Raw genomic sequence first — 24,434 nt, 5'->3', positions numbered from 1 at the left:
ATGGGCTCTTCTGTGCCCCGGATGCTGACCAGCCTCTAGGCTGGCACGGGGCCATGCACGGTGGGGCCCCGAGGTCAAGCTGCACACACAGATGCTGGCCCAGAGCAGGCAGTGCCCTCACCCCTCTTCCACGTGTCCATTGAATGTCGCCCTGTCCTCACGGCGCTGACCAGCTGTGTTGTGCTGACTTGGTTTATCGTGTGTCCGTCCTCAATGCTGGAGGCTCCGGGGAGGAGGGTGGCTGCTTCTCTGGGATGGTCGGCGGGCTCCTGTCTGCCTTTCGCTGCGTGTCTGCACTCGCTTGCTGGTCTCCCGAGCTCCGCCTCCCGTAATGGTGGCCGCCATGCTGGCCTTTTCCTTGCTGAGTTCAGGGAGGCACCGGCCCCCACTGTCTCTGTGCCCGCCTCATCACAGCCTCACAGATGGGGGTGTCTGGGCCCCGGGACTCTCCATCGGGGCTAAAGTCAGCCGGCCCAGCTTGCCAGCCTGGCCACACTCAGCACACGGCTGCCCCCCAACCGTCGGCCTTGGGAAGGGCCTTTGCCTCCTCCGTGGCTGCTGTTGTGCAGCCCAGTGAACTGAAGCCCCGACAAGCTGCCCTGGTGTTTCTAGAACCGGCAGGGTCCCAACTCAGGCCTGGTCTTTCCGAACACGCGTTATGATTTGTCCTTGGCCCTAGTCCATTCTGCAGACTTTGCTTGCTGTCCCTCCGACACCTGGGACCAGGACGTCATCACATGCAGCGACTGCCTGCTGGGTGTTCCCCTCGCGCACAGCCGGCAGGTACAGCTGGTAGTTGGGGTGACGTGCTGACCCGCTCTGTCCTTTTGTCTCAGAGGGTGTCATGGCTGCAGGGGACCCTGTCATTCGTCCTGACGCTGAAGTGCATCTGCCTCATTGGTGTCCAGACACCGGTGGCATCCTGCTCCTTCCTGACACGCCGTTCTTTCGCTGGCGTCTTCGCGGCAGGGGTGAGGCTTCCCCCAGAGCCAGGGTCAGGTTCCCTCCACGATAAGTGAGCACGGCCGGCGTCCTCTTCTGTTAGCACCTTCTCTGGGTGGGGTGACGGGGAGGGACGAGCTCTCAAGCTGAGACACCCCTAGAGCCCCGGGCTTCCAACATCACCCCGTGGTTTTCCGTCACGGGTGCCGGTCGCTACGTGGTGAGTTGTGGCCGTGAGCACAGGAGCCCCGACCGAGTCCACGCTTGCTCTGTTCCGCGCCTTCCCGCCGCATTGTTACCATCACTACTGCCAAAGCAGCTGTTCTCCCCCGCGGAGCGTTTGCTAAATGCCGGGACGGCGGCTGGGCTGTCTGGTGGTTCCCTCCCTGAACTGTCACAGCCAGGCCGCCTGCAGCCTGGCTCTTCTTCACGGGGAGGCCTCCACTCCCCTTGCTCCCGAGGGAGGGTCCAGGCCAGGTGATCTGATCAGGTGATCTGACTGTCAGGGTGCCAGACTCTACTTGCACATGGGGAACCAAGCACAGATCCCCAAACCCTGCTGGCTTCGTGCTCGGCAGGACAGGCCCAGCAAACCAAGGCGGGAACAGCTGACCCCGGAGTCGAGACCCGGCTTCATGCCCAACTGCACCTCTCCAGAGCCTGCTGTCACAACCGTGGGCCCGTACCCAAGCTCCGCCTCCAGGAGCGCATGGCAGGTGTGTGCCTGGCCATTTACCCTGGGCTTGGAGACTGCGCGTACGTGGAACTCTTCTGACTACTAAACTGGTCGTTGTTATACCACTTCGCAACTCAAAAAAATGCTTTTTTGTTCAGAAGAACACAGAATATCATGAGTAAATTGTCCAAACTAAGTGGCAGAGCCCCAACTGTTCAGAAATTATGGGATGCGCGGGGACAGGTGTGCGGGGGAACCACACTTGCTCGGCCCACGTGGCAGACCACTGGCGGCTGTGATTCCACTCAGAGTAAACAGCAGTGAGGGGAGCGCCAGCGTCTTTGTAGGGAGGCCTCGGGTGCAGGGCCGGGGCTAGGAGCATGGGAAATGGGGCCAGCAGGTTGGGGGGGGCTGGGCTGGGGCCCACGTGGACCCGTGACGAGGGGCTGGTGGTCTGTTGTGCAGGTAGGGTAGACCTGCACACATGTGCACACACATGCACACACTCACGTGCACACACGTGCACACTGGACCAGTGGTACCACCCGAGGTTCCTAGATCAAGTCTCCCATGTGGCACAACAACCAGACCACAAAACTTGACCTGAGTTAAATGTAACTCCCTTTGCTTCTTAAGTGGTTTATTTTACTGATTCCTTGCCAGGTGCTGGAGACATGAAGCATGGCTGCCAACAGCTAGGGTGGGGTGCAGGGAGGAAGAGAGGAGAGATGGTACCTGGGCACTTAAGATAGAGGAGGGGGTGGAGCTGGTGGGCACTGGGGGAGGGGGAGGGGCAGGGAGGGAAGAGGGGAAGGGAGGGAGGAGGGGAAGGGAGGGAGGAGAGGGGAGGGAGAGGAGAGGGGAGGGGGAGGGAGGAGAAGGGCTAGGTAGGGAGGGAGGAGGAAGAGAGGAGAGATATGAGGGGAGGAGGGAAGGGTAAAGGAGGGGGAATGAGGAGGAAGGGAGGGGGAGCGAAGGGGGAGGGGTTAGGGAAGGAGAAGGGAGGGGAGAAGAAGTGGGGAGGGGAAGGGAAAGGAGGGAGGGAGGGAAGGAGGAGAGGGGCAAGTGAGGGAGGGAGAGAAAGGGGAAGGAAGGGAGGGGAGACAAGGCGGGGAGAGGGGAGGGGAAGGGAAGAGGAGGGGGAGGGGAGGGGAGAGGTGCAGGAGGAGCAGGGAGAGAGGAGGGGAAGGGGGGAGGGAGGAGGAGGGGAGGGGAGAGCAAAGGAGGAGGGGTGAGAGAGGAGGAGGGGAGGGGCAGGGCCCCAGAGAAGGTGCAGCAGACAGAACCGGGCACTAAGGATGACAAGATCGACTCCCGAAAAGCTGCTTCTCCAAGCGTGCTGTTGTTTGGAAGCCCTCAGAAGCCCCCAGGTGGGTCTTGGGCTCCTCTGAACCAGGGCCAAGGCAGGTGAGTGGTGGCAGGTTTTCTCCCTGCAGCTGGCGGGCGTCCTGATGCTAGCAGCCCACTCCCATCTGCGCGCGGCACCGCCTGGCACCTTCACGGACGTCTCCCGAGGCCTGCCGTTCCGTTTTCCAGGAAGACGCCAAAGAGACACGTTCCCCGGTCTTTCCAAGTCTGACCCGCGGGCCCCGGCTTGGTGCTGCGGGGCTTTCTTTATAGTAACGAGCACCGTGTGGTTGGGAACGGTACGTGCACCTGCCCCAGACTTTGAAGTCAGGGTCTGCCGTAGGCGTGAAACTCTCCTTGTCTGTGTACACGTCTCCACGTGGCCATGGCTCCCTGAGGCCCGTCTGCCCTACGAGGGGCAGGGGCTGGACACTCCTGCAGCCTGAACAGGTCCAGCAAGACCGAGCGTTCCAGCGTGCTGCCTTCTCCAGGGAGACCCCCAGCCCTCCAAGCGCTGAGCTGCACCCTCTTTCCTCCTCTCGTGGTAGCTGCTAACTCTTGCCTTGTTATTTCAAACTTCCCATCTTACAAAGGTTTCACTCCATTAGCCAGCCTTCACCGGACAGGTTCTCTAACCTCGGACTGAGTTTGGAATGGGGATCCGTTTCCCACCTTCCTACTGATCTGCCACTTGCCAATCTAGTCATGTCTCACACACACACACACACACACACACACACACACACAGACACCAGCTTAAACCCCCACCTTGACAATACTCAGACCTGAGTCCTTTTATTCTTTCAGTGTTTCTAGCTTCCTGGTCACGGCTCATCCATCCATCTAGTCTTCCCTCTGCCCGTCCACCCATTAACCCATCCTGCCCTCCATCCATGCACGCATCCACCCATTCATCCACAGATCCCTCCCTCCTGCATTTCCTCCCTCCCTTTTCCCTCCATTCCTCCCTCCATCTATCCACCTATCCATCCATCCATCTACCTATTCATCCGTCTATCCGTTAACCCATCTGTCTATTCATATGTCCACCTGTCCATCCACCTATCCATCCATCCACTTATTCATCCACCCACACAACCCATCTACTCATCCAGCCATCCCCCCACCTCTCCATCCATCCACCTATCCACGTAGCCAGCCAACCATCCATCCACCCACCCACCCACCCACCTATCCACCTATCTATCCACCCACCTATCCATCTGCCTATCCATGTAGCCAGCCAGCCAGCCATCGAATCATCACCCACCTCTCCATCTATCCATCCATTCATCTACTCATTTGTTCATTCGTGCACTCGTTCCACAATTACTTAAAGAATACCAATTCTGTTTAGGCAGTGGTGAAAAGGACTTTGTCCACAGTTCATAGAGGATGACACAAGTATAAACAAAGAATTGTAGCAATTTTTAAATGTTAATACATTTCCTTCATTGGATGTGTGATTTGTAACTATTTTTCCCATTCTGTGGCTTGTTCTTTTAATTCCTTTAATGGTGGTGTTTTGCAGGAAAGTTGTTAATATTTGTAAAGGCCAATTTATCAGTTTCTTCTTTTATAGATTCCACTGGTGTCCTATCTAAAACCAAATGGCAACACCACCGTCACACGTATTCTCTCCTATGTTTCTTTTAGAAGTTTTGTAGTTAATAGGTTTTAGATTTAGGTCCGTTCTGAATTAATATTAGTACAAGTTTCGAGGGATGGATCAGAGTTACTGTTCTTTCAGTTTGGGACATCCAGTTGCCCTGGCACCATCTTTAAAAAGCTCATTGAACTGCCTGTGTATCTTTGCCATCAATCACTTCACTGTTTCCGTGATTCTGGTTTTGGGTCATCTTTCCTATTCCGCTGACCCCTTCTTTTGCCAATCCCACACTGTCTTGATTACTAGAACTCCATGTAAGTCTTAACGTGGCACAGATGAGTCCTCCAGATTTGTTCTTTTTCAGTTCAGGCTGTTCTCGTTCTTTTGCCTTTCCATATAAATTATAGAATCTGCTCGTTGGTATCCACAAAACGGCATGCTGGGATTTTGAGATTTCTAAGGATGTATAAATCAGATTTGGAGAGAATTGACATCTTCACGATAGGAAGTTTTTCAAGCCAAGAATCCTGTATGTCTGTATGTTTATTTACATCTTTGACATCTTGTAGTTTTCAGCACGTGGATCTCGCACAACTATGCAGTTCTAAAGCCTACCTAGAAGCCTCCTCAAAGAACAAGCAAAATAGAGACCCATTTGTTTTCCCGAGGGGACCAGGAAGTCCTCACACAGCAGAAGGGATAGTGGAGTTGGGCTTTGTTGGATGAGAGGGACCAGCTCACGGAGACACCTGGGAGCAGGGTCTGAAGGCTGGAGTTCAGAGTCAAGCAGCCGTGATTTGGGGAACGATACTTGGAGCCAGGAGGGCTCTGAGTGTCATGCTAAGATGATAAGGCGCTTGGACTTTATCATGAAGAATAGGAAGACAGTGGTGCCCGGGGGGTCTCTTCAGAGACAGGCTCGTGTGGCTGGTAGAGGAGGAAGCCTCGGACCCACACCTGCTCTCTGAACGGATGGTGTCCTGTCCTCAGGCACTGGGCCTCCCTGCAGGGCTCTGACACGTTGCCAGGGGTTCGAGGGATTTAGGACCGAGCAAGGAAAAAGATATGACCACGAGAGACAGCAACACGCACAAGCGGTACCGGGCCACATCTTGACAGGTCGCACAGCACAAGACCATCCAGAGGCTGTGTCTCGGGGCCACCTCAAGAAAGGGAGAAGGGCAGTGGATGCAGGGAGGGTGGGAGGTGGTCTTCTGTGTGTCGCTGTGACCCAGTGGCGCGAGGGAGGTCTGAGTCAGAGCTCCGGAGGGCAGGAGCACCGTGGGGTCTCACCAGGGGCAGCACCCTGTCTTACCAGGGGCAACAACTGTCCGGTGACTTTCTGCAGGGTATGCAAAGCAGGCCCTACATGGCTCAAAAGTTTGCTAGTTTGGACTATTTTTAAAACAGTCAAATGTGCAAAACTTTGAGTTTGGTGCCCACGGGCTTTTTGAGCTAACAAGTCTCAGCCTGCAGTAAAGAAAGAAACACACTGGGGCCGGTGTGCGGAGACCACAAGGGCGCCTCTTCCTGTCTCCCAGGCACAGGCACAAGCCCACGGTGGGGCACACACATGGACGGCAGGGCTGCTGAGGACCCCAAACCGATTTTACGTGTGCAAGTGCACGTCACGTTAACAGTGTTTGTCCTCAGCTGTTAGGTACGCAAACATCCTTTACGGTAAGATGTGTTCTCGAGCCTGAATCCATCGTGTTCTGAGTGAGCTGAAGGCACGAGAGGTGTTTTCCTGTTGTGCTAAGCAATTGGTGTCTTACTAAAAGCTCACAGGACAGCATCCTGAGATGCGGTCTCCACTTCGTAGTCTGTCAGGTTAACAAAGTCATGGTGGGTTTGGTAACATGCAATTTGTCTATCTTTTTTGTCCTCCTCCCCAGCTGAGAGGTTCCCTCATGACTCTTGTTCGAAAAAGAAAATCTTTCCAAAGCAAATCCCTTGTGCGTCTAGAAGACGTGACTGCGTGCGTGTGGGGACAGTGCCTGGCCTTGCTGGGACTGGAGCGGCCACAGCGGGAAGAGGCTGAGACGGTCGAAAGTCAGGTGACTATGGGGCCTGGGTTAGGGGGCACAGCGGCACATTCAGAGGAGGCTTCCTCGCAGAACTTGGCTTTTGGTTATTAACCATGGTGGCAGTTCTGTGCCAACTATCTTTGCAAAGGCAGGACATTTTTGGTTGAAATTCTAAGGCCTTGAGGGGATTACCAAGCACGTTCTCTTCCACAAACTCATTATGTTTGGATGACCCTGTTGGGTTAGAAGGGTGGAGTTTGTGGGCACCTGGGTGGCTCAGTCAGTTGAGCGTCCGACTTCGGCTCGGGTCATGATCTCACAGTTTGTGGGTTCCAGCCCTGTGTCAGGCTCTGTGCTGACAGCTCAGAGCCTGGAGCCCGCTTCCGATTCTGTGTCTCCCTCTTTCTCTGCCCCTCCCCTGCTCATACTCTGTCTTTCTCTCACTCTCTCAAAAATAAAGAAAGATTTAAAACATAAATAAATAAATAAAAGAAAGATGGGAGTTTATGACTCCCGCTTCGACCAACAAACACACACCACCCTGTCCCTGTAGAGTCGTCATTTGATTTTGGTTTCTGCCACCAGACCCAAACCTCTACCAGAACGTGGGGACTCAGGCACAGTGTTTGAGCCTAGTCACCCTGACACGGAGGCAGGCACATCAGAGCCAGTGTTTGCACGCCGAGTGCCCAGCTGTTTCATGACTGACAGTCATCCCTCAGCGTGGTTCATGCAGTCGTGATAGCGTGCGTTTTTATAGGGCTTCGTTCTATATCACGTGTTTACCATTCCTTATTGCCTTTAAGTCCATGTAAGAGTCCTCACATAGACATTCTGAACCCTAACACTTGCCTGTATGTGACACAGTAAATCAGGGACCGAGGCACGCCTGTACATGACACGGTGAATCAGGGACTGAGATGTGAGGATTTGGGCCCAGCACCCAGGTCTCTGACTCCAGGGTCCAGTGAGCTTTCTATGTTTTTTTTTTTTAAAGTTATCTCTTCTATTTGGAGAGAGAGAGAAAGATGGGGAGAAAGAGAATTCCAAGCAGGCTCCACGCTGTCAGCACAGAGACCAATGCGGGGCTCAAACTCAAACCGTGAGATCATGACCTGAGCCAAAACCAAGAGTGGGATGCTTAACCGACTGAGCCACCCGGGTGCCCCTTCAGTGAGCTTTCTAACAAAGCACAGTGCCATCTAAAGTCAATACCAGTAAACGCTTCAGAAAATGAGAGAAAAAGAAAAAAATCTGGTTCTCGAAGGCACTCACTAATGTGATTTTCTTTGCTTCAGCATTACTACCTGGATGAAGTCTCAGATCTGCTAGAGGAACTTCTGTTGAAGATTAATGGCTTGTCCGACAGCCTGCGACTTCCTCTTCTAGAGCAGCAATCCTGTGATGAGACAGAGGCCAGGGCAGAAGGTGGTCCCTTGGGGAGCATTTCTGCCTAACAAGCCACTGGGGTAAGCAAATGAGGAATTATTTTTATCTCTCTCCTTTATAGCAAAAATGTTTTTTGTTTTTTGTTTTTTTTTTAAGTTCTAAGGGAGGTACGAACTGGTTGCTGTTCCAAATCATGAATTCCATTTGCATAAATATTCCCTAAGGGTGGGTAAGCTGGCGGGAAGGTGTGCTCTGGCCAGAACTGAAGAACCACTTAATAATGAAAAGTGTAGCAAAGGACTTCCAGCGTAAAATGATAGCAGAAATACCTCTGTACTCCCTCACCCCTGATTACAGCCGGAATCAGCAAAGATAGTGAGAAACAGAAATGGAAATTCCATGCTCCCAGACCCTAGGAAATATCTGTGATCCAGAACGTGACCAAGAATCCCCCAAAATGACGGCCAATACAGTGAAAATTAGACCAAAGGGAGAGAGGACCTAGCCACTCCCAAGAGCACACATTCTCCAACCTCAACAGCACACGTGGGGGTCAGCCAAAGGCCCCTGGTCTGGAAGAAAAGAGCTACAGAAATCCCCGGGAACCTCAGCCCTCATGGGCTGAACGACAGCCTCCTGTTTCAGAAGCTGTCTGTTGATGTGGTGGCCAGTGGAGGGGCTGTTGGCGGCCCATGGGCCCAGAGCCACCCAGATTCACTCACAGGGGTTGGACGCAGTGAAAAGGCAGAGGAGCGTGAGGCGTGTTCTCGGGGGGCTCCCTGAGGTCCAGAGAGAGGCTGTGGAGCCCAGACGCACGGTCATGCAGCCCAGACGCACGGTCACACAGCCCAGTGGCGTGGGTGTGCTCCCTGGCCACAGCGAGGTGGACCCCCTCACGCAGAAGGGTGTGCTCATGATAAACGCAGATCAACCATGGGACCGTGCGACAGGCTGCTGAGAGAGCAGCCGTTAAAGATGATGGTAACGAAGGAGACAGAGACCAGGCCAGGAGAGGATCATCACGGACCCGTCAGGCCGTAGGCAAGTGTACTCCATGCACAGGCCTGAATGCACCGAAAAGTTTTACTTCTCTGAGTAAGAGTGCAAAGCCACGATGGAAGGTTGCTTGCTCTCTCTCTCTCTCAAAAATAAACATTAAAAATAAGATAGAAAAGTGAATTTCTGCATTAAAAAAAAAAAAGAACCACAAAGGAGAAATTGACAGAGTTGAGGAAAGAAAAGGAGCAGATGGCCGGAAACACAGGCCGAGCAAAAGAAAAATGAATTCACAAGAGAGACTGAAGGATACAGGTGGCAAATTTGAGAACACTCAGCAAAATGAGATACTTTTATTTTTTATTCTTTTATTTTTTTAATGTTTTGTTGTTTGTTTTTGAGAGAGAGCGCGCACACAAGCGGGGGAGGGGCAGAGAGAGAGGGAGACACAGGATCTGAAGCAGGCTCCGGGCTCCGAGCTGTCAGCACAGAGCCCGACGTGGGGCTCGAACTCACAGACCTGAACCGAGGTCAGATGCTTAACCGACTGAGCCACCCCAGGCACCCCTAAAAGAAAAAACCTGTTTAAATGTGCATGTCAGTAGAAAATTGGGCAAATGGTAGGAAAAGCATAATTTTTACAGAATAGGAATTAAGTTGTGTGGGGAACTTAGAAGAAAAACAATCTATTAAGAAAGGACAGATGCCACTTACTGTCTTCGTCACATAAAATAATGGGAGGTTCAGTCCAGAGTTCAGAAGAAATACAACTTTATGCATTTGTATTCACTCATACCGTAAGGTTAACGTTATTATTTCTAGACTTTAGAGAGAACGAAGGACAACGTGTACTGCTAAATCAGTGCTCAGGGGAAAATAGGGCTGATGCTACTGAGCGGCAGCAAATAAAAGTACGTCTTCAAGTGAAATCGTCAGGGAAACGTGCACGTGCACAGGCGCACACGCATCCACGCACACACACGCACGTGCCTGCACAAACCAAGCCACACAAGAGGAAGAAATCTGTAAAAATGAAAATGCAATTTAATTAAATCAGCAGCAAAAAATGACCCAAGATGAATCTCTACTTAACAATTAAGTAGAGGGGTGCCTGGGTGGCTCAGTCGGTTAAGCGTCCAACTTCGGCTCAGGTCATGATCTCACGGTCCGTGAGTTCGAGCCCCGCGTCGGGCTCTGTGCTGACAGCTCAGAGCCTGGAGCCCGTTTCAGATTCTGTGTCTCCCTCTCTCTCTGCCCCTCCCCTGTTCATGCTCTGTCTCTCTCTGTCTCAAAAATGAATAAACGTTAAAAAAAATTAAAAAAAAAACAAGTAGATACCTTATTAGCTAACATACAGCAAAGTGCGATGGAAGAAAGTACATTAAATGTACAAAATAAAACTGAGAAAGTGAAAGTTACTTTATGGAAATTAAGTGAATTCTGAAACACTTGGAGCCCGAGAATGGCCCTCGGTACTCCTGCACCAAACTCGAGTCACGCAGAAACCTTAAGCAGTGAGGGAAACAGTTCTTCCAAAGGCACCTTGGCCCAGATGGTAGAAATCTCACCAGACTTAAAAAACACTTAAGTTCAGGATGTTCTCTGAACTGTTCCAGATCACAGAGACAGAGAAAGCTTCCAGATGTGCTTCTATAGAGCAAAGTAATGCACTGATACCAAAACTGGGCACAAGTGTCTAACTTAAAAAGACAAAACCACCACATGCCAGTCTTACTGATGTTGATACCAAAAAATCTCAACCAATAAAACCCTGTAACAGTGAACCCTACTGATGGAACCAAGGCTTCCGGGAGCCACAGGCACGTATTGCCCAAAATGTGGAACCCCGTCTCCTACAGAAGGAGGGCCGGAAGTTTGCGGGCTCTGTGTGCCACTGGCAGTGGGGGGGGGGGGGGGGCCCCGGGGGGGGGCGGGGGGGGGGGGGGGGCCTTCAGGGGTGGGGGCTCTTCTTTGACTCCCCTTGAGGATATGTGGGTGTCTGAGTAGCTGGGGCGAAGCCGGAGTCCACAGAGCCCCTCACGGTTTGTCATGGGGGAGAAAGGGGCCGAGAGATTGAGATGTTGTGTGTGACCGCTGCTGGGTTCAGCCAGGACTGTCCTTTGCACTTCACACCCTGGAATGCCAGAGAATTGGATAGAACAATTCTATTAAAAAGTTGCTTTGAGTTACATCTAACTTCTTTATCATTGAGGAAATCAAAAAGCAGATAAATCAAGTTTATTTCCAAAATACATGAAGCACATTAAAGTCTGATTTGAGATCAGTTTTGTAAGATGGACAAGTAAATATTCAACTCACGTCTACACTGAGTGGGCTTAGCATCCTGCGCGGTGTGAAAAAACAGTGGAGAGAGCACACTCCTGCCCCTCCCTCCTGCAGCTGGTGGTGTCCCAGTGGACAGGGCAGTGAGGCTGCGTTCCAGCATGATGCCCAGTGCATGCTGATCCTGATTCCCTGGAAGCAGGTATCTAGAAATCATAAAACAGGGCTTTGGGAATTAGTGTTCTCTCAGAAGAAGATTGTTGTGGTTGGAGGTCATGATCGTGGTTAAGAACGCAATCTTGCCAGGCACCTGGCTGGCTCTGTCAGTAGAGCATGTGACTCTTGATCTCGGGGTGTAAGTTCAAATCCCATGCGAGGCGATTACTTAAAACCGGAATGCAGTCTTGCCATTTGCCACATTTGGGGCAAGACGCTGAGTGACGTAAGTCAGACAGAGAAAGACAAATCCTGTATGATCTCACTTACATGTGGAATCTGAAAACAAAACAAGAACAAAAACCCAACCTCATGGGCACAGAGAACAGATCGGTGGTTGCCAGAGGCAGGGGGGTGGGGGCAAAATGGGTGCAGGGGTCAAAGGTACGAAGTTCCATTTTAAGAGAAAGGAGTCCTGAGGATGCGAAGGCGACCCCGGTTACAACACCGTGTTTATGTCTGGTTGCTACGGAGAGTAAATCTGAAAGCTTCTCTCTGCAAGGAAGACACATTCTGCAATAATGTGTGGTGACAGATATTAACTAGACTTCGTGGCGACCATCTTGCAACACGTGCAAATATCTGATCCCTGTGCCTCACACCTGGAGCTGACATGTATATGCCAATCAGAGCGACATAAGAGATGTTTACAAAGAACGTGGCATCAACGACCAAACGGGAAACAGAAAACACTGGCAAACAGAATCCAGCATCGGATGAAAAGAAAATGCCATGATCATATAGGAGTTTTAAACCAGGAGAAGAAAGGTCTAAATATTAGAAACCAGATTAGTGACTTCACAAAGAAATGGCAGACACTACCATTTGATTTTCTCCATGACTGCAGTTGATGAAATTCAACATCCATTCCTAATTTATATTTTTATTTTTAAGTTTACTTATTTGTTTTTGACTGAGAGATAGCATGCAAACAGGTGTGGGAGGGGCAGAGAGGGAAGAGAGAGAATCCCCAGCAGGCTCTGTGCTGCGAGCACAGAGCCCGACGTAGGGCTCGATTTCACGAACCATGAGACCATGACCTGAGCTGAAACCAAGAGTTGGAGGCTTAAGCGACTGAGCCATCTAGGCTTCCCCATTCCTAATTTTTAAAACACACTCCTAACTGATATAATCAAAGAAGTAAGACTGTATGTTGAGTCAAGAGCTGGTTCTTTGTATGATGGTACAACGTCCCAAACATTCCCACCGAGGCAAGGACAAGGGGAGGTTGTCAGTTCTGAAGTCTCCTAGGATCACTTTTAAGGGATTTATCTCCTCCCATCCCTGGAGGCGCTTACCTTGGGTATATATTTAATAGCTCACAGCTGCACTTAGGACGTGGTCGCTAGTCTTCCGTGCACACAGCACAGCCTGTTGTGAGTCCTCATATGGGCACAGCTCGTGGTCACTCACACCGACTTCCTGAGGTTCAAGATAATCGCACTTGAACGCCATCAGAGGCGCAGGGTGCCTGTGGCTCTCACGTGGTCACTCACACCGACTTCCTGAGGTTCAAGATAATCGCACTTGAACGCCATCAGAGGCGCAGGGTGCCTGTGGCTCTCACGTTTCTGCGCTGTGACCAGCTGGCCTGGAGTGGGACGGAACCAGGAATGTGCTCGGCACTGAAACCAGCCGAGCAGGCCGGACGGCACGGGACAGACCCTCTTTTGTATGATGTGATCTGAGGAAACAACCCGCTTGAATTTCCTAACCTCGGACCAGCTGGTTTTCATCTCAGCCATTAATAATTAAGATTCGTATCTTTATAAACTGGAAGGATTGGATGCCTGGAACTACCAAAGCCACCTGCAAATCACACTGTCCCTTGTCTTCTCGCAGTGACTCAGTGCCGTGAACTGCCGTGGGGCTGCCCGCCTCTGCCGCTGTCCTCCTCACCTGCTGGGCGACCGTACAGTGTCGCAGCGCTCCCTCTCGCCAGCCGTGTCCGTCAGGCCCTGAGGACAGCGGCACACTAGCAGGTGCTTCTTATGGAGCAGGACGCCTCTGCCCCAAATGCTTCCTGATGCACAGGCCTCATCACCCCACCCCCCTGGGACACGCTGCTTTACAGGAGTAGCCGGGCCACCGAGACTTCAATGCAATTTAGAGATGCCAGAACGGTTTTTCCTATGTATTTTCCTCTTGATTCACTTTTATGAATATGGCTGAGCAAGGCAGGAGCATCTAGAAAGTCAGGAATGTCCTGACCGCAGGTTATAGTCTGCCTGAGCAGTTTTGGTCCTTTTTAAAAGAAGGAAAGAAGTGTAATTCATTAGCACCCACCTGCCAGGAGGGGAATTAGGCAGTTGGTGTAGCTGTGGAAAATCTGAGCTCGCTTTCCACATCTGGGTACTGGTGACCGTGGATGTGGGTGTACGATGGGGGCTGGTGCCCGATCCCCCACGGCCTCTGCTTTCAGAGAGGTTTGTGTGTGCGCCGCGTGAGTCAGGGATGGTCAGGACACAGGGAGCCATGGAAAGGGTGGACCTCCTTTCCACGTCTTCCCCGAACTTTGCCAGTCTGTGGGCCATCCTAAAAGGTATGTAGAAGGCTTGACTCTCTTTAACATGGGTGGCCTACAAGTGTCACAGACACCTGTCCAGGAAATGACCTGAGCTTCCCCCTCACATCCAGGACTTTCTGTGATGACAGTTGGGTTCTATAAACACTGTCCTCCTGATTCACGATCCCAAATATCCGAACATGCGAAACTCAAATCCTTGAGAAGAAAACACGTGATGAAAAGTTTAAGGAAATACTGCTCGGCCTGAACACACAGGATGTATGGGTAGTCACACACCTGCGGGGTAGGATTGGGTTTTAACCGTGGGCTGGGTGGGCGTTGAACGGCGACCTGTCCTCCTGACATCTTGTGTCCTGTCCTGTGAAGGAGGCTCTCCAGGGGCCTCTCAGAGAAGGACCTGCTGTGCCCACATGTGCCGTGTTGTGCCCGGGCTTGCTACACAGTCACTCAGCCGGGTTTTCATTCACCTGGCAGGCAGTGCTGTGCGGGGCGCAGTTCAGGGCCTGGGGGCGGGGGTCCACCGAGAAGGCAGTCTTCCTGGAACCTGGAAAATACAAGTCTCAGAATTCGGGGCAAAGTTCTGAGCGACTTTTGTCCTACCTGGATCTGGCACATGACATGTCTCTTCACTGGAAGCCACGAGCAGCCATCAATGATGTAGACACTGGATTACAGTGAGGCGTCGAGGCACCGGGCTGGCTCGCACGGTGGAGCACACGGCTGCTGATCTTGGGGTCCTGAGTTAGGGCCCCGCCCTGGGTGCAGAGGTGACTTTAAAAAATAATAAAATCTTTAAAGTAAAGCAATAAAATGAGGTTTCCCAGGAAGAACGTACTTCCCCGTAATTCCCAAGATTCACTCGATACATGAGGACGAGATGGCTCCTGGATTTGGCTGATGGGACCCATCATCCCTGCTCGTCTGCACGTGAGCGGTGTCTCACCTCAGGGCTTCCTACAGGGCCCAGTGCTCGGCAAATACGGAGTAATCAGTTATTGGCAAAAGGAAGCTACTAGAAACAGGGAAAATAAATAGGGCAGAATGTTAACACGTGATTCTGAGTAAAGGTGTAGGGGTGCTCAAGTGAACTGTTCTTATTCCTCTTTGTGACGTTCGAGATGATTCCCAAATGAACAGCTTTGGGGCACCTGGCCAGCTCACTTGGTGGAGCGTGGGACTCTGGATTTCGGGGTCCTGTGTTCAAGCCCCATGCTGGGCAGAGAGAGTACTTAAAAAAATAAAAAATAAACAAAAAGGCTCTGTTGAATCACTCAATGGCAAGATGACCAAACGCTGGAGTCCCAGTTACGGGTGCGATTAGCTTTGTTTTTTCTAAACTCTTCTCCACGCCTGTCTTGGAATTTTTCCCTTCCATTGGCATCACAAGAAAAGCTAATTAAGTTTAGGAGAACTATTCAGAAGTGATTTACAAATGTGTAATATATTAGAAGTGGAAAGAACCAGACAGAAATATTCAGACAGACAGACTTCAGAGATAAATTTCCTCTGCTTTCAGGATTATATGAAGTCTGCCCACGATAACTTCACAGGATGGACTGTTGTTGTTGGGGTTGATTCATTCCTTCCTGGCAGACAGAGCTCCAGCAAAGCTGAAATATTATTGTTAATCCTTTTTTTTTTATTTAGATGTGTGCTAGAGCAGCACCGGAGACACTTGGATATAAACCAGGACTTCTGTGTTGCTATGAAAACATCATTTATTTACTTGAACCAAACGATCTCATAGTGGGAGCCAAGAAGGTTGAATTCCTCAAGACTAAACTTCACCATCAGCCGCCTTTCTTCTCGAGAAGTTTCTGTGTTAGCTTGGAGTCTTTCAAACTACAGTTATTTCCCAAAATAATAAGTAAAATACTGCACCTGTTTGCCAGGGTGGCTGCAGCAAAGTCCCAGAAACACAAATGTATCATGTAATAGCGTGGGAGTCCTGGAATCTGAGATGGGGGTGTCACTGGGTCCAAATTCCCTGTTTTATAAGGACACAGTCACCTTGGGTCAGGCCCCACCCTCGTGACCTCGTCTTTTTCTTTTTAGGTTTATTTATTTACTTTTGAGAGAGAGAGAGGGAGGGAGGGAGGGAGGGAGAATGCCAAGCAGGCCCCATGCTGTCAGCACAGAGCCCAATGCCAAGCTCGAACCCACAAACTGCGAGATCATGACCTGAGCTGAGATCAAGAGTCAGACGCTTACCCAACTGAGCCACCCAGGCTCCCCCTGTCATGACGTCATCTAATGCGATCATCTTCAGAGGGAGGTCACATTTGCGGGCACTGGAATTGGCACCCCACCTTTTGGTGGGGGACCCATCGCGAAGACCTTTAAGCAACTGTAGATATTCAAAGACAAGGGTTATATCATTTTAGTTAATTTCAACTTTTTGCGAAATTTAATCCCGCTGATGTGATGAAAGAAAAACCAAATCCTCAAAAACTTCACAAACTTCCTCTTTTTTCCTCGGCATAGATTCTCCTGTGGGGAGGCCTCACAGGACAGGTGTTTACATATTGGGACATGTTGATGATCATAAAAACCATAGAATAAATGAATCATCTGAGTTCTTTGGCTCTGAAGAAAATCAGGCAATAACCAAAAGTGAATTCTTTAAAATAGGAGCACGAGTGGGCCTCTCCTTAACACCACTTGGGTGTACTGGGGCGCCTGGGTGGCTCAGTTGGTTGAGTGTCCAACTTCAGCTCAGGTCATGATCTCACGGTCCATGAGTTCGAGCCCCACGTCGGGCTCTGTGCTGACAGCTCAGAGCCCAGAGCTGCTTTGAATTCTGTGTCTCCCTCTCTCTCTGCCCCTCCCCTGCTCATGCTCAGTCTCTCTCTCTCAAAAATAAACATTGAAAAAAAAACACCACATGGGTGTCTGTGCTCCTCACCATGAGTAAGGACTCAGCCCGTTCCCCATCGGCTTGGAAATGAGCGTCCACCGTGGTAGATTCTAGTGTGGAAGTTCACAGGGGGTCTTCCCACTCGTGACGTGTCCTGAGGAGCTCTTCCCGCATTGTGACATCCAGGGGCAAAGCAGGTAGTTTGCAGTGGGACCAAGGGGAGAGGAAGAGCAGGGTCTAGAGCCTCCCTGGCTGGCATCCCCTGGGTCTTTCTCGGATGGAAGAGGAAGCGTCTTAATTACAGCAAGCGCCGTGAGCGTGCCTGACCCAAGAACGTCACCACTCGCTGCCCCCGTGTGGGAATTTATTGGACACTCAGAATTAAGGTAAATGTAGAGGGCGCCTGGGTGGCTCGGTCCATTGAGTGTCTAACTCTTGATTTGGGCTTAGGTCATGATCCCAGGGTTGTGGGTTCGAGTCCCGTGTCAGGCTCCACGCTGAGCACGGAGCCTGCTTGGGATTCTCTCTCTCCCTCTGCCCCTCTCCCATTTGCGCTCTCTCCCTCTCTCTCAAAATAAATAAATAAACTTAAAAAAATAAATGTGGAAGGAAGCTATGGAAATCTCTGGGATCGGGAGCCCTGTTGTAGGGCTGACCACCGTCACCCTGATGGCTCCTGCTACTGTGGATTGTCTGTGTAACAGAACTGGCTAAAAAGCACTAAAACACAGGCTTTGGCCTCAGAAAGGTAGAGGCCTTAGGAAAGCTTTCTCTGCAGTAAGCTGAGCTGAATCATTTTCCAGAGACCTGTGCTGGCCAGGGACTCCTTCCTAACTTACATTTCCTTGTGACTGTCTTCCTGGCCCTGTTGTCAGGCCAGGAGCAAGGAAAAGTGATCATCAAATTTCAGGAATGTGAGCTGACCTTGGAGCGACCTCAGCATGCCCAGTGCCCTGCAGACGGTGAGCACTTTTCCTTCCCGAAAGCTGCGGATGATGAAATTCATAATCCTCGCAGGTGGCTGATTTCTTGGATGCTGGGTCAGCAGACAGGGATGGCCATGCCAGTAGGGGGTAGTCAGAATGGTGTGGGGGGCAGAGGGACAGACACACAGACCATGGAAATAAAGCAGAGAACCCAGAAATAGAGCCACGCAAACAGACCCAACCAACTTTTGACAGAAGTGCAAAATAATTCAGTGGGGGGAGAACAGCCTTTTCAGCAGTGGTGCTGGTATGATTGGACATCCAGAAGCAAGAAAAAAAGAGAGAGAAATAGTGCTTGAAGTCACTCACACCTTAGACAAAAATTAACTTGAAATGGGTCTTAAATGGAAAATACGAAACTGTAACATTTTTGAAAAGAGAAAAAGCAAAGAAGCAAATCAGCCTGATCTGTAAGAGCAAAATGAAAAGCTTTGTTCCATGAGCGACCCTGTGAAGAGGATGAATGCCTGCAAACTGCACGTTCAACAAAGAACTAGTATTTGAATATATAAAGAATTCTCAGAACACAACAGTAAATTACAAATAACCCCATTAGAAAATGGACCAAACCAGGAACGGACATCTCACGGAAGAGAATGTTCAGGAACTCAGCAGAAGATGTGAGTGTCAGTGGCCACCAGCGGGATGCAGAGCGAGACCACAGTGAGGTGTCACTCCGCACCCATAAGAAAGGCTCAGATCCAAGTAGTGACAATTAATGGGGCCGTGGATGCAGAGACCTGGCCTCTCATCCATCGCTGGTGGGCATGTAAGTGGCACAGCCCCTCTGTGAAACAAGCAATGTCTTATAAAATGATATACGAAAACTTACAATCTGGAAATGGTACCAAAATGATACAGAAAAATGGAGACTGGCATTCACCCAAAACCCTGTGCATGCACGTTCCCAGCAGCTTTGTTTTAAATACCACTACGGGAAACCTCCCGGTATCTATTCACTGACTGACCAGGTAAACTGCAGGGGCATTGCCTGCTGTGGAATACTATGCAGCAATGAAGAGGACCGTTATCCATGCGTGCAGCAACCTGAGTGAGTCTCCAGGGAATTATACCCAGTGCAAGAGCCATGCTCAAAGGTTACATATTCTGCGCTTCTGTTCAAACATGCTTTAAATGGCAACATCATAGGGATGGACCACAGCAGATCCGGACGAGTAGGGGGCACACAGTGCAGCAGGAATAGGGCAGCAGGAGGGACCCAGGGGGTGAAACGTTCAGTATCTTGACTGTACAGATGTAACATCCAAGTTGAGATCGTCCTGTGGTTGTGCAAGATGCTGTCATTGAGGAAAGCCGGGTAGAACGTACGTGGGGTCTCTACACGTTTTTACAATTGCACATGTATCTACAATTCTCTCAAAAGTAAAAAAAAAAAATTAATTTAAAAATAAGGTTATCAAAACACGCAAAACTAACATAAATGCAAATGATGCTTTAAAACTAATAGAAAATGTCGTGTTTTTTCTAGCAGACAAGAGAGTGACCCCCATCAGAAATGCGCATTACATCCCAAGCTGCTTCCAGCACCTCCTTCCTCTGGCCCGGCCCATGGTTTATCCTGTGCCTCAATTATCTTTTCAGGGAAAAAGTTCCAGAGCACGAAGGTGTCTGACACCCTCCAGGGGGTGACCATCCTGAGTGCTCTGATTTCTGCCTGATGAGATCCAGCCCCATCTTGGGCCCCACACCATCTGTTTCCGCCGCTTTCTGTTGTACCACGACGCAGATGGTGGGGGGACGCTGCGCCATGGTGGATTCTGTAGAGTCAGTCATTCTTGGAAGCTCAAAAATTCAGGATTATTTGGGATCAGAGTAATATGTTTGTGTCAGTAACCAGATACCTCCAGGGAGAACACCGGCAGGAAATGTGGGTGGAAGAGAGATCAGAGAATCGGCTGGACCCGAGAGGGATTCAGAAGGTCTGCCTGAAGCCGGAACCCCCCTCGCTGATGTCACAGCCCAGCCAGCTGACAGCCTGCTCCCGAGAAAGCAACACGTATCCGCAGATTTTAGCCACAAAAGGCTCCCGGCATCTGAACGGCATCATACTCCAGACCAAAACAGACAAAGGAAAGCAAGTCTGCCCAGGACCACGGAATTCGCTGTCCACAGGCACTGCTACGTAACTTCGACTCTGCCCACTTGACCAGATGTGCAGCCGGCTGCTTCACGGCAGGACATCTGTCAGCGGTGTCCAATATCTCCTACTTCTGGACCCACATTTGCTGCCCTCACCTAAGAAATAAATGGAAATCTTTGCGGTGCTGGGCAGGGTCGACGGTGAACTTGAGGCCTGCTTTAGACCAGATAAGTTATTTAACTGAGTTAAGGCTGTGAGATTCTCTGCGGGACAAGTGTCCTGATTTAATTACTGCTAGAACAGCTTGTTAGCTTATCTCGTGTTTAAAATGATGTGGTCACCATTTTGTTGTATGGGCAAAACTCCTCCCCTGGTCAGTGATGGTCTTGCCTCCCAGGTAGGGCAGGTCCAAGAGGGAGGCCCCGCCCAGGTCAGTAGGACTCCTCCTACTTGGGGAAGACAGTCAGGGAGGAGAGGCCAGCGCACAGGGACTGAGGAGCCTGTGCAGATGCGATGAAAGGGGAGCGTCAAGTCACCGATGTGTGCACCGGATTACGGCCTACGGCAGCACCTCCGTGCCCGTGTCACTGCTCTGGATTCAGATGCACCGGAAATCTATGAATCTATGAATCAGAGACCTCAGCACATCAAAGACGGAAGGGCTTTATTATTTGTAAGAGAAAGATTTTCTTCATTAAACCAAACTGTAAACCACAGTATTTTTTGATGACTCCTCCACCCCCCCACCCCGTGAAGTTGTCCCACCCCCACATGACATTACCCTACCCCCATGACGTTGTCCCACCCCCTACATTGCCCCACCCCCACATGACACTGTCCCACCGCCATGACATTGCCCCACCCCCATGATGCTATCCCACCCCCCATGACCTGTCCCACCCCCATGGCATCCCACCCCCACATGACATTGTCCCACCCCCACACTACATTGTCCTAAGCCCCATGACACTGCCCCACCCACACATTGTCCCATCCCCATGACATTGCCCCACCCTCATATATTGTCCCACCCCCACACGTCCCACCCACACATTACCCCACCCACACATGACTGCCCCACCCCCATCCCCGATCTGACTTTTCTTCGAGTCACTTCACCTGCCTGGTGACTCCTGGTCATGAAGAGGCACCAGGAGACACTAGGGGGCGCTGCAGGTGTTCCTGTCCTGCACCTGCGATTTACACTCCAAAGGCGCGGGTAGAGCACACTCCAGTAGAGTTACGTGGACATAGCGGTCCTGAGCCAGTGCGGCGGGGGCCTCCCTGACCCTAGCACAGAGTCACGTCTGTGTCGGGGGAGGGCTGTGAGCCAGAACCAGCAGAACGTCTGTGCGGCCTGGGCACCGCACATGCTGTGCGGCCGAGGGCAGAGCCCTCTGTGCCAGGCGGGACATCGGCAGAGCCAACGAGTGCTTATGTGTCCAATTGTATTCTTAGGGAAAAAAACACCAACTAAAAATGCATTTTGTAGGTGAAGCTTTGATAACTAGCTGTGTGGTGCTCCTAGAAGATTGTTCCGGAAGATTGCCAGCCAGGACGGCGGCCTGGCTTGGGGGTTCTCTTTCTTTCCGTGTCCATCAGTCTGATGCGCTAACTAGTAGGTCACTGTCGAAGCTCACGTTTCTTTGATTATTGGTGAAATCAAACACATTTTTTTATGTGTGCAGTCCATTTTGTTGTTGTTCGCGTACTTGGTCCACCTTTCTTTTTTATAATTTTTTAATGTTTATTTATTTTGAGAGAAAGCGCATTTGCACAAAAGCAGGGGAGAGGCAGAGAAAGAGAGAGAGAGAGGATCCCAAGCAGGTTCCACACTGTCAGCGCAGAACCCGATTCAGGGCTTGATCTCACAAACCGTGAGATCATGACCTGAACTGAAACTAAGAGTTGGACACTTAACCAACTGAGTCTCCCAGGTGCCCCACTTGGCCCATTTTTCAATTGGAAAAAATATTTACTTTTTTGTCTGATTATAAGAGATCTTTAGTAGTATGTTCATTTGCTAGGGCAGTCATAACAAAGTGCCACAGATTCCATGTGGCCTATGTGGAAACTGATTTCCTTGCGGTGCTGGAGGCTGGAAGTCCAAGGTCAGGGTGTCAGGACGGGTTGTCTTGTGGCCTCTCTCCTGGGCAAATAGACACCATCCTCTCCCTCTGTGTCGTGACCTTCTCTTATAAGGACGCCAGTCAGATGGGATTAGGGCCTTAATCACATCTTTAAAGGTTCTATCTCCAAATTTGGTTACATTCTGAGGTACTAACGGGGAGCGGGACGTCAACATATGAAGTTTGAGGGGACACAATTCAACCCCTAACAGTAAGAATAGCAAATATTGTCTAGTTCGTTTTTTGCCTTTGAAATTCTAGTTGATAGTGAATAGTAACAAACCATATTTATACATATGCATTGCTTGCCACATGCCAGCCACTGTTCTGAGTTGTTTTAAGTAAATACTAGCTAGTTGGGGTGCCTGGGTGACGAGGTCAGTTAAGCATATGACTTTGGCTCAGGTCATGATCTTGCGGTTTGTGGATTCGAGCCCCGTGTTGGGCTCTGTGCTGACAGCTCAGAGCCTGGAGCCTGCTTTGGATTCTGTGTCTCCATCTCTCTCTGCCCCTTTCCCCACCACTTGTGCTCTCTCTCTTGCTCTCTCAAAAATAAACAAACATGAAAATAAATAAAAATTAACTAGTTGAATCTTCATACAACCCTGAAGAGTAGGTTTTGTTTGTACTTCCCTTTGTGTCAAGGCTTAGGTCACACAGCTGTAAGGGAGTAGAGCGGTACACGAGCCCCGGGCACTGGGCTTCTGGAGTCGGCATTGAACCACTGTGCCATCCTGCCTCTCGGGCTGAGCCTTAGAGTTCACGGAAATCCTACCCTGGATGTACCTGCCCACCTGCTTTTCCATCCTGACGGCTCATCATACTGATTTATTTCTCCCACTGCTGCGTAACTGAGGTTGATTTGGAATTTGTTTCAGTGTAAGATCTCTTCTCATTTTCTCTTTCTAGCCACCAGGCACGGAGGAGTGAAGGCGGCCGTGGCTGTGCTGAGGCGCTACAGACACCGTCTCGCCAAGCCACGCGACTACGTCTGTCGCAGACACCCTGCTTTTCCGCAGGAGAAAAGGCAAGGCACTCAAGTCCTCCATTCGTCATACGTTTTAAGGCTCTATTCCGTGCCATGCTCTGTTCCGTCTGTGAACAAAACCAACAAAAATGCCTGCCCTCGGGGTGCTTGCCTTGCAGTAGGTGAGGCGTGCAATAAACAAGATATACTACATCCATCGATGGGTAGTAAAAAATGTTATGAAGAAAAATCAAGTAAGGGATAGGAAGGGTTTTGTTTATTTTATTTTAATTTTATTGTATTATTTTTTATTTTATTTTATAGTTTAGTTTAGTTTGAGAGAGAGAGGGTGTGTGAAAGCGGTAAAGGGGCAGAGAGAGAGGGAGAGAATCCTAAGCAGGATCCCAGCTGTTGGCACAGAGCCTGACATGGGGCTCACACTCACAAACCCTGAGATCATGATCTGAGCTGACATCAAGAATCAGACGCTCAACTGCCTGAGCCGCTCAGGTGCCCCAGGAAGGGTTTTATTTTAGAGAGGGTGAATAGGCAAGGCCCTGTTGGACAAGGTGACATTTGATCAGAAACTGAATGAGGTTAGAGCAAGCCGTCCCCTACCTGGGGGAGAGAGATGGCAAGTGCAAAGGCCCTGAGGTGGGAGCCCAGTCGGTGCGTGAGAGATAGCGTGTGCATCTGCAACATATGACAGAGAGAGAAGGGGCAGGGAGGGGAGGAGCGAGAGAGACAGGGAAGGAAAGTAGGTGAGGAGACCGCCAACGACCAGGTCACGGGGGAGTCTTGTGGACGCGTTACAATTGTAAATTTTATTCTGAGTGTGAGCAGGGAATGGCATGATAGGCATATTTTTAAAAGCCTCACTCTGCTCCTGCAGGGACAAGAAGCTGTAGGCAGCAAGAGTTGAGGGAGGAGGGCTGACTGGGAGGCCACAGACTAACCCAGGCAAAAGGTGGGGGTGGTTGAGTGTGAGTGGCAGTGTCGTCGGGCTGGCGGGGGTCTGTGTCAAGGTTAAGCTGTCAGACTCTGCTAACAGATTGGACTTCAGATACAAGAGTCAGGAGAGCCCTGAGCGAGGTTTTGAGTGCAAGCAACGGGTAAAGTGGTATCTGTGTGATGGAATGGATATTTGACACGTCCATGGGGGATTCCTAGGGAGGAGACCATTGGTGTCACATGTGGGGAAATAAACCAGATTCCTATGTCACCTACAAAAAAGAGTATGCTCCCTGTGTGTTTGAGACCCAAATGAAAAAAGGAAAATTTTAATATTTCTAAAATTTTTTAATGTTTAGTTTTGAGGAGAGAGAGCACGAGTGCGGGAGGGGCAGAGAGAGAGGAGACACAGAATCCGAAGCAGGCTCCAG

At 50.5% G+C, this 24,434-nt stretch overlaps 1 protein-coding gene across 4 annotated transcripts in view; it reads left to right on the top strand.

The window, feature by feature from the left end:
• Positions 1-24,388, top strand: part of PKD1L1 (polycystin 1 like 1, transient receptor potential channel interacting) — a 133,680-nt gene extending 109,292 nt beyond the window's left edge. The window contains exons 52-56 of one of the 4 annotated variants that reach the window (XM_049641208.1): positions 837-971; positions 3,055-3,264; positions 6,470-6,631; positions 7,900-8,070; positions 22,995-24,388. In XM_049641208.1, coding sequence (XP_049497165.1) covers positions 837-971; positions 3,055-3,264; positions 6,470-6,631; positions 7,900-8,058 — 666 coding nt within the window. In that variant the 3' untranslated portion in view covers positions 8,059-8,070; positions 22,995-24,388. Of the gene's footprint in view, positions 1-836; positions 972-3,054; positions 3,265-6,469; positions 6,632-7,899; positions 8,071-13,327; positions 15,634-15,659; positions 15,899-19,706; positions 20,712-22,994 lie in introns of those variants that run through there. The other 3 variants (XM_049641206.1, XM_049641205.1, XM_049641207.1) reach the window with 3 other exon arrangements.
• Positions 24,389-24,434: the final 46 nt, after the last annotated feature.

This window comes from Panthera uncia, chromosome A2, assembly GCF_023721935.1.
Source record: "Panthera uncia isolate 11264 chromosome A2, Puncia_PCG_1.0, whole genome shotgun sequence".
In the NCBI taxonomy this organism is placed as follows: domain Eukaryota; kingdom Metazoa; phylum Chordata; class Mammalia; order Carnivora; family Felidae; genus Panthera; species Panthera uncia.
This window is presented reverse-complemented; position numbering and strand designations above follow the sequence as displayed.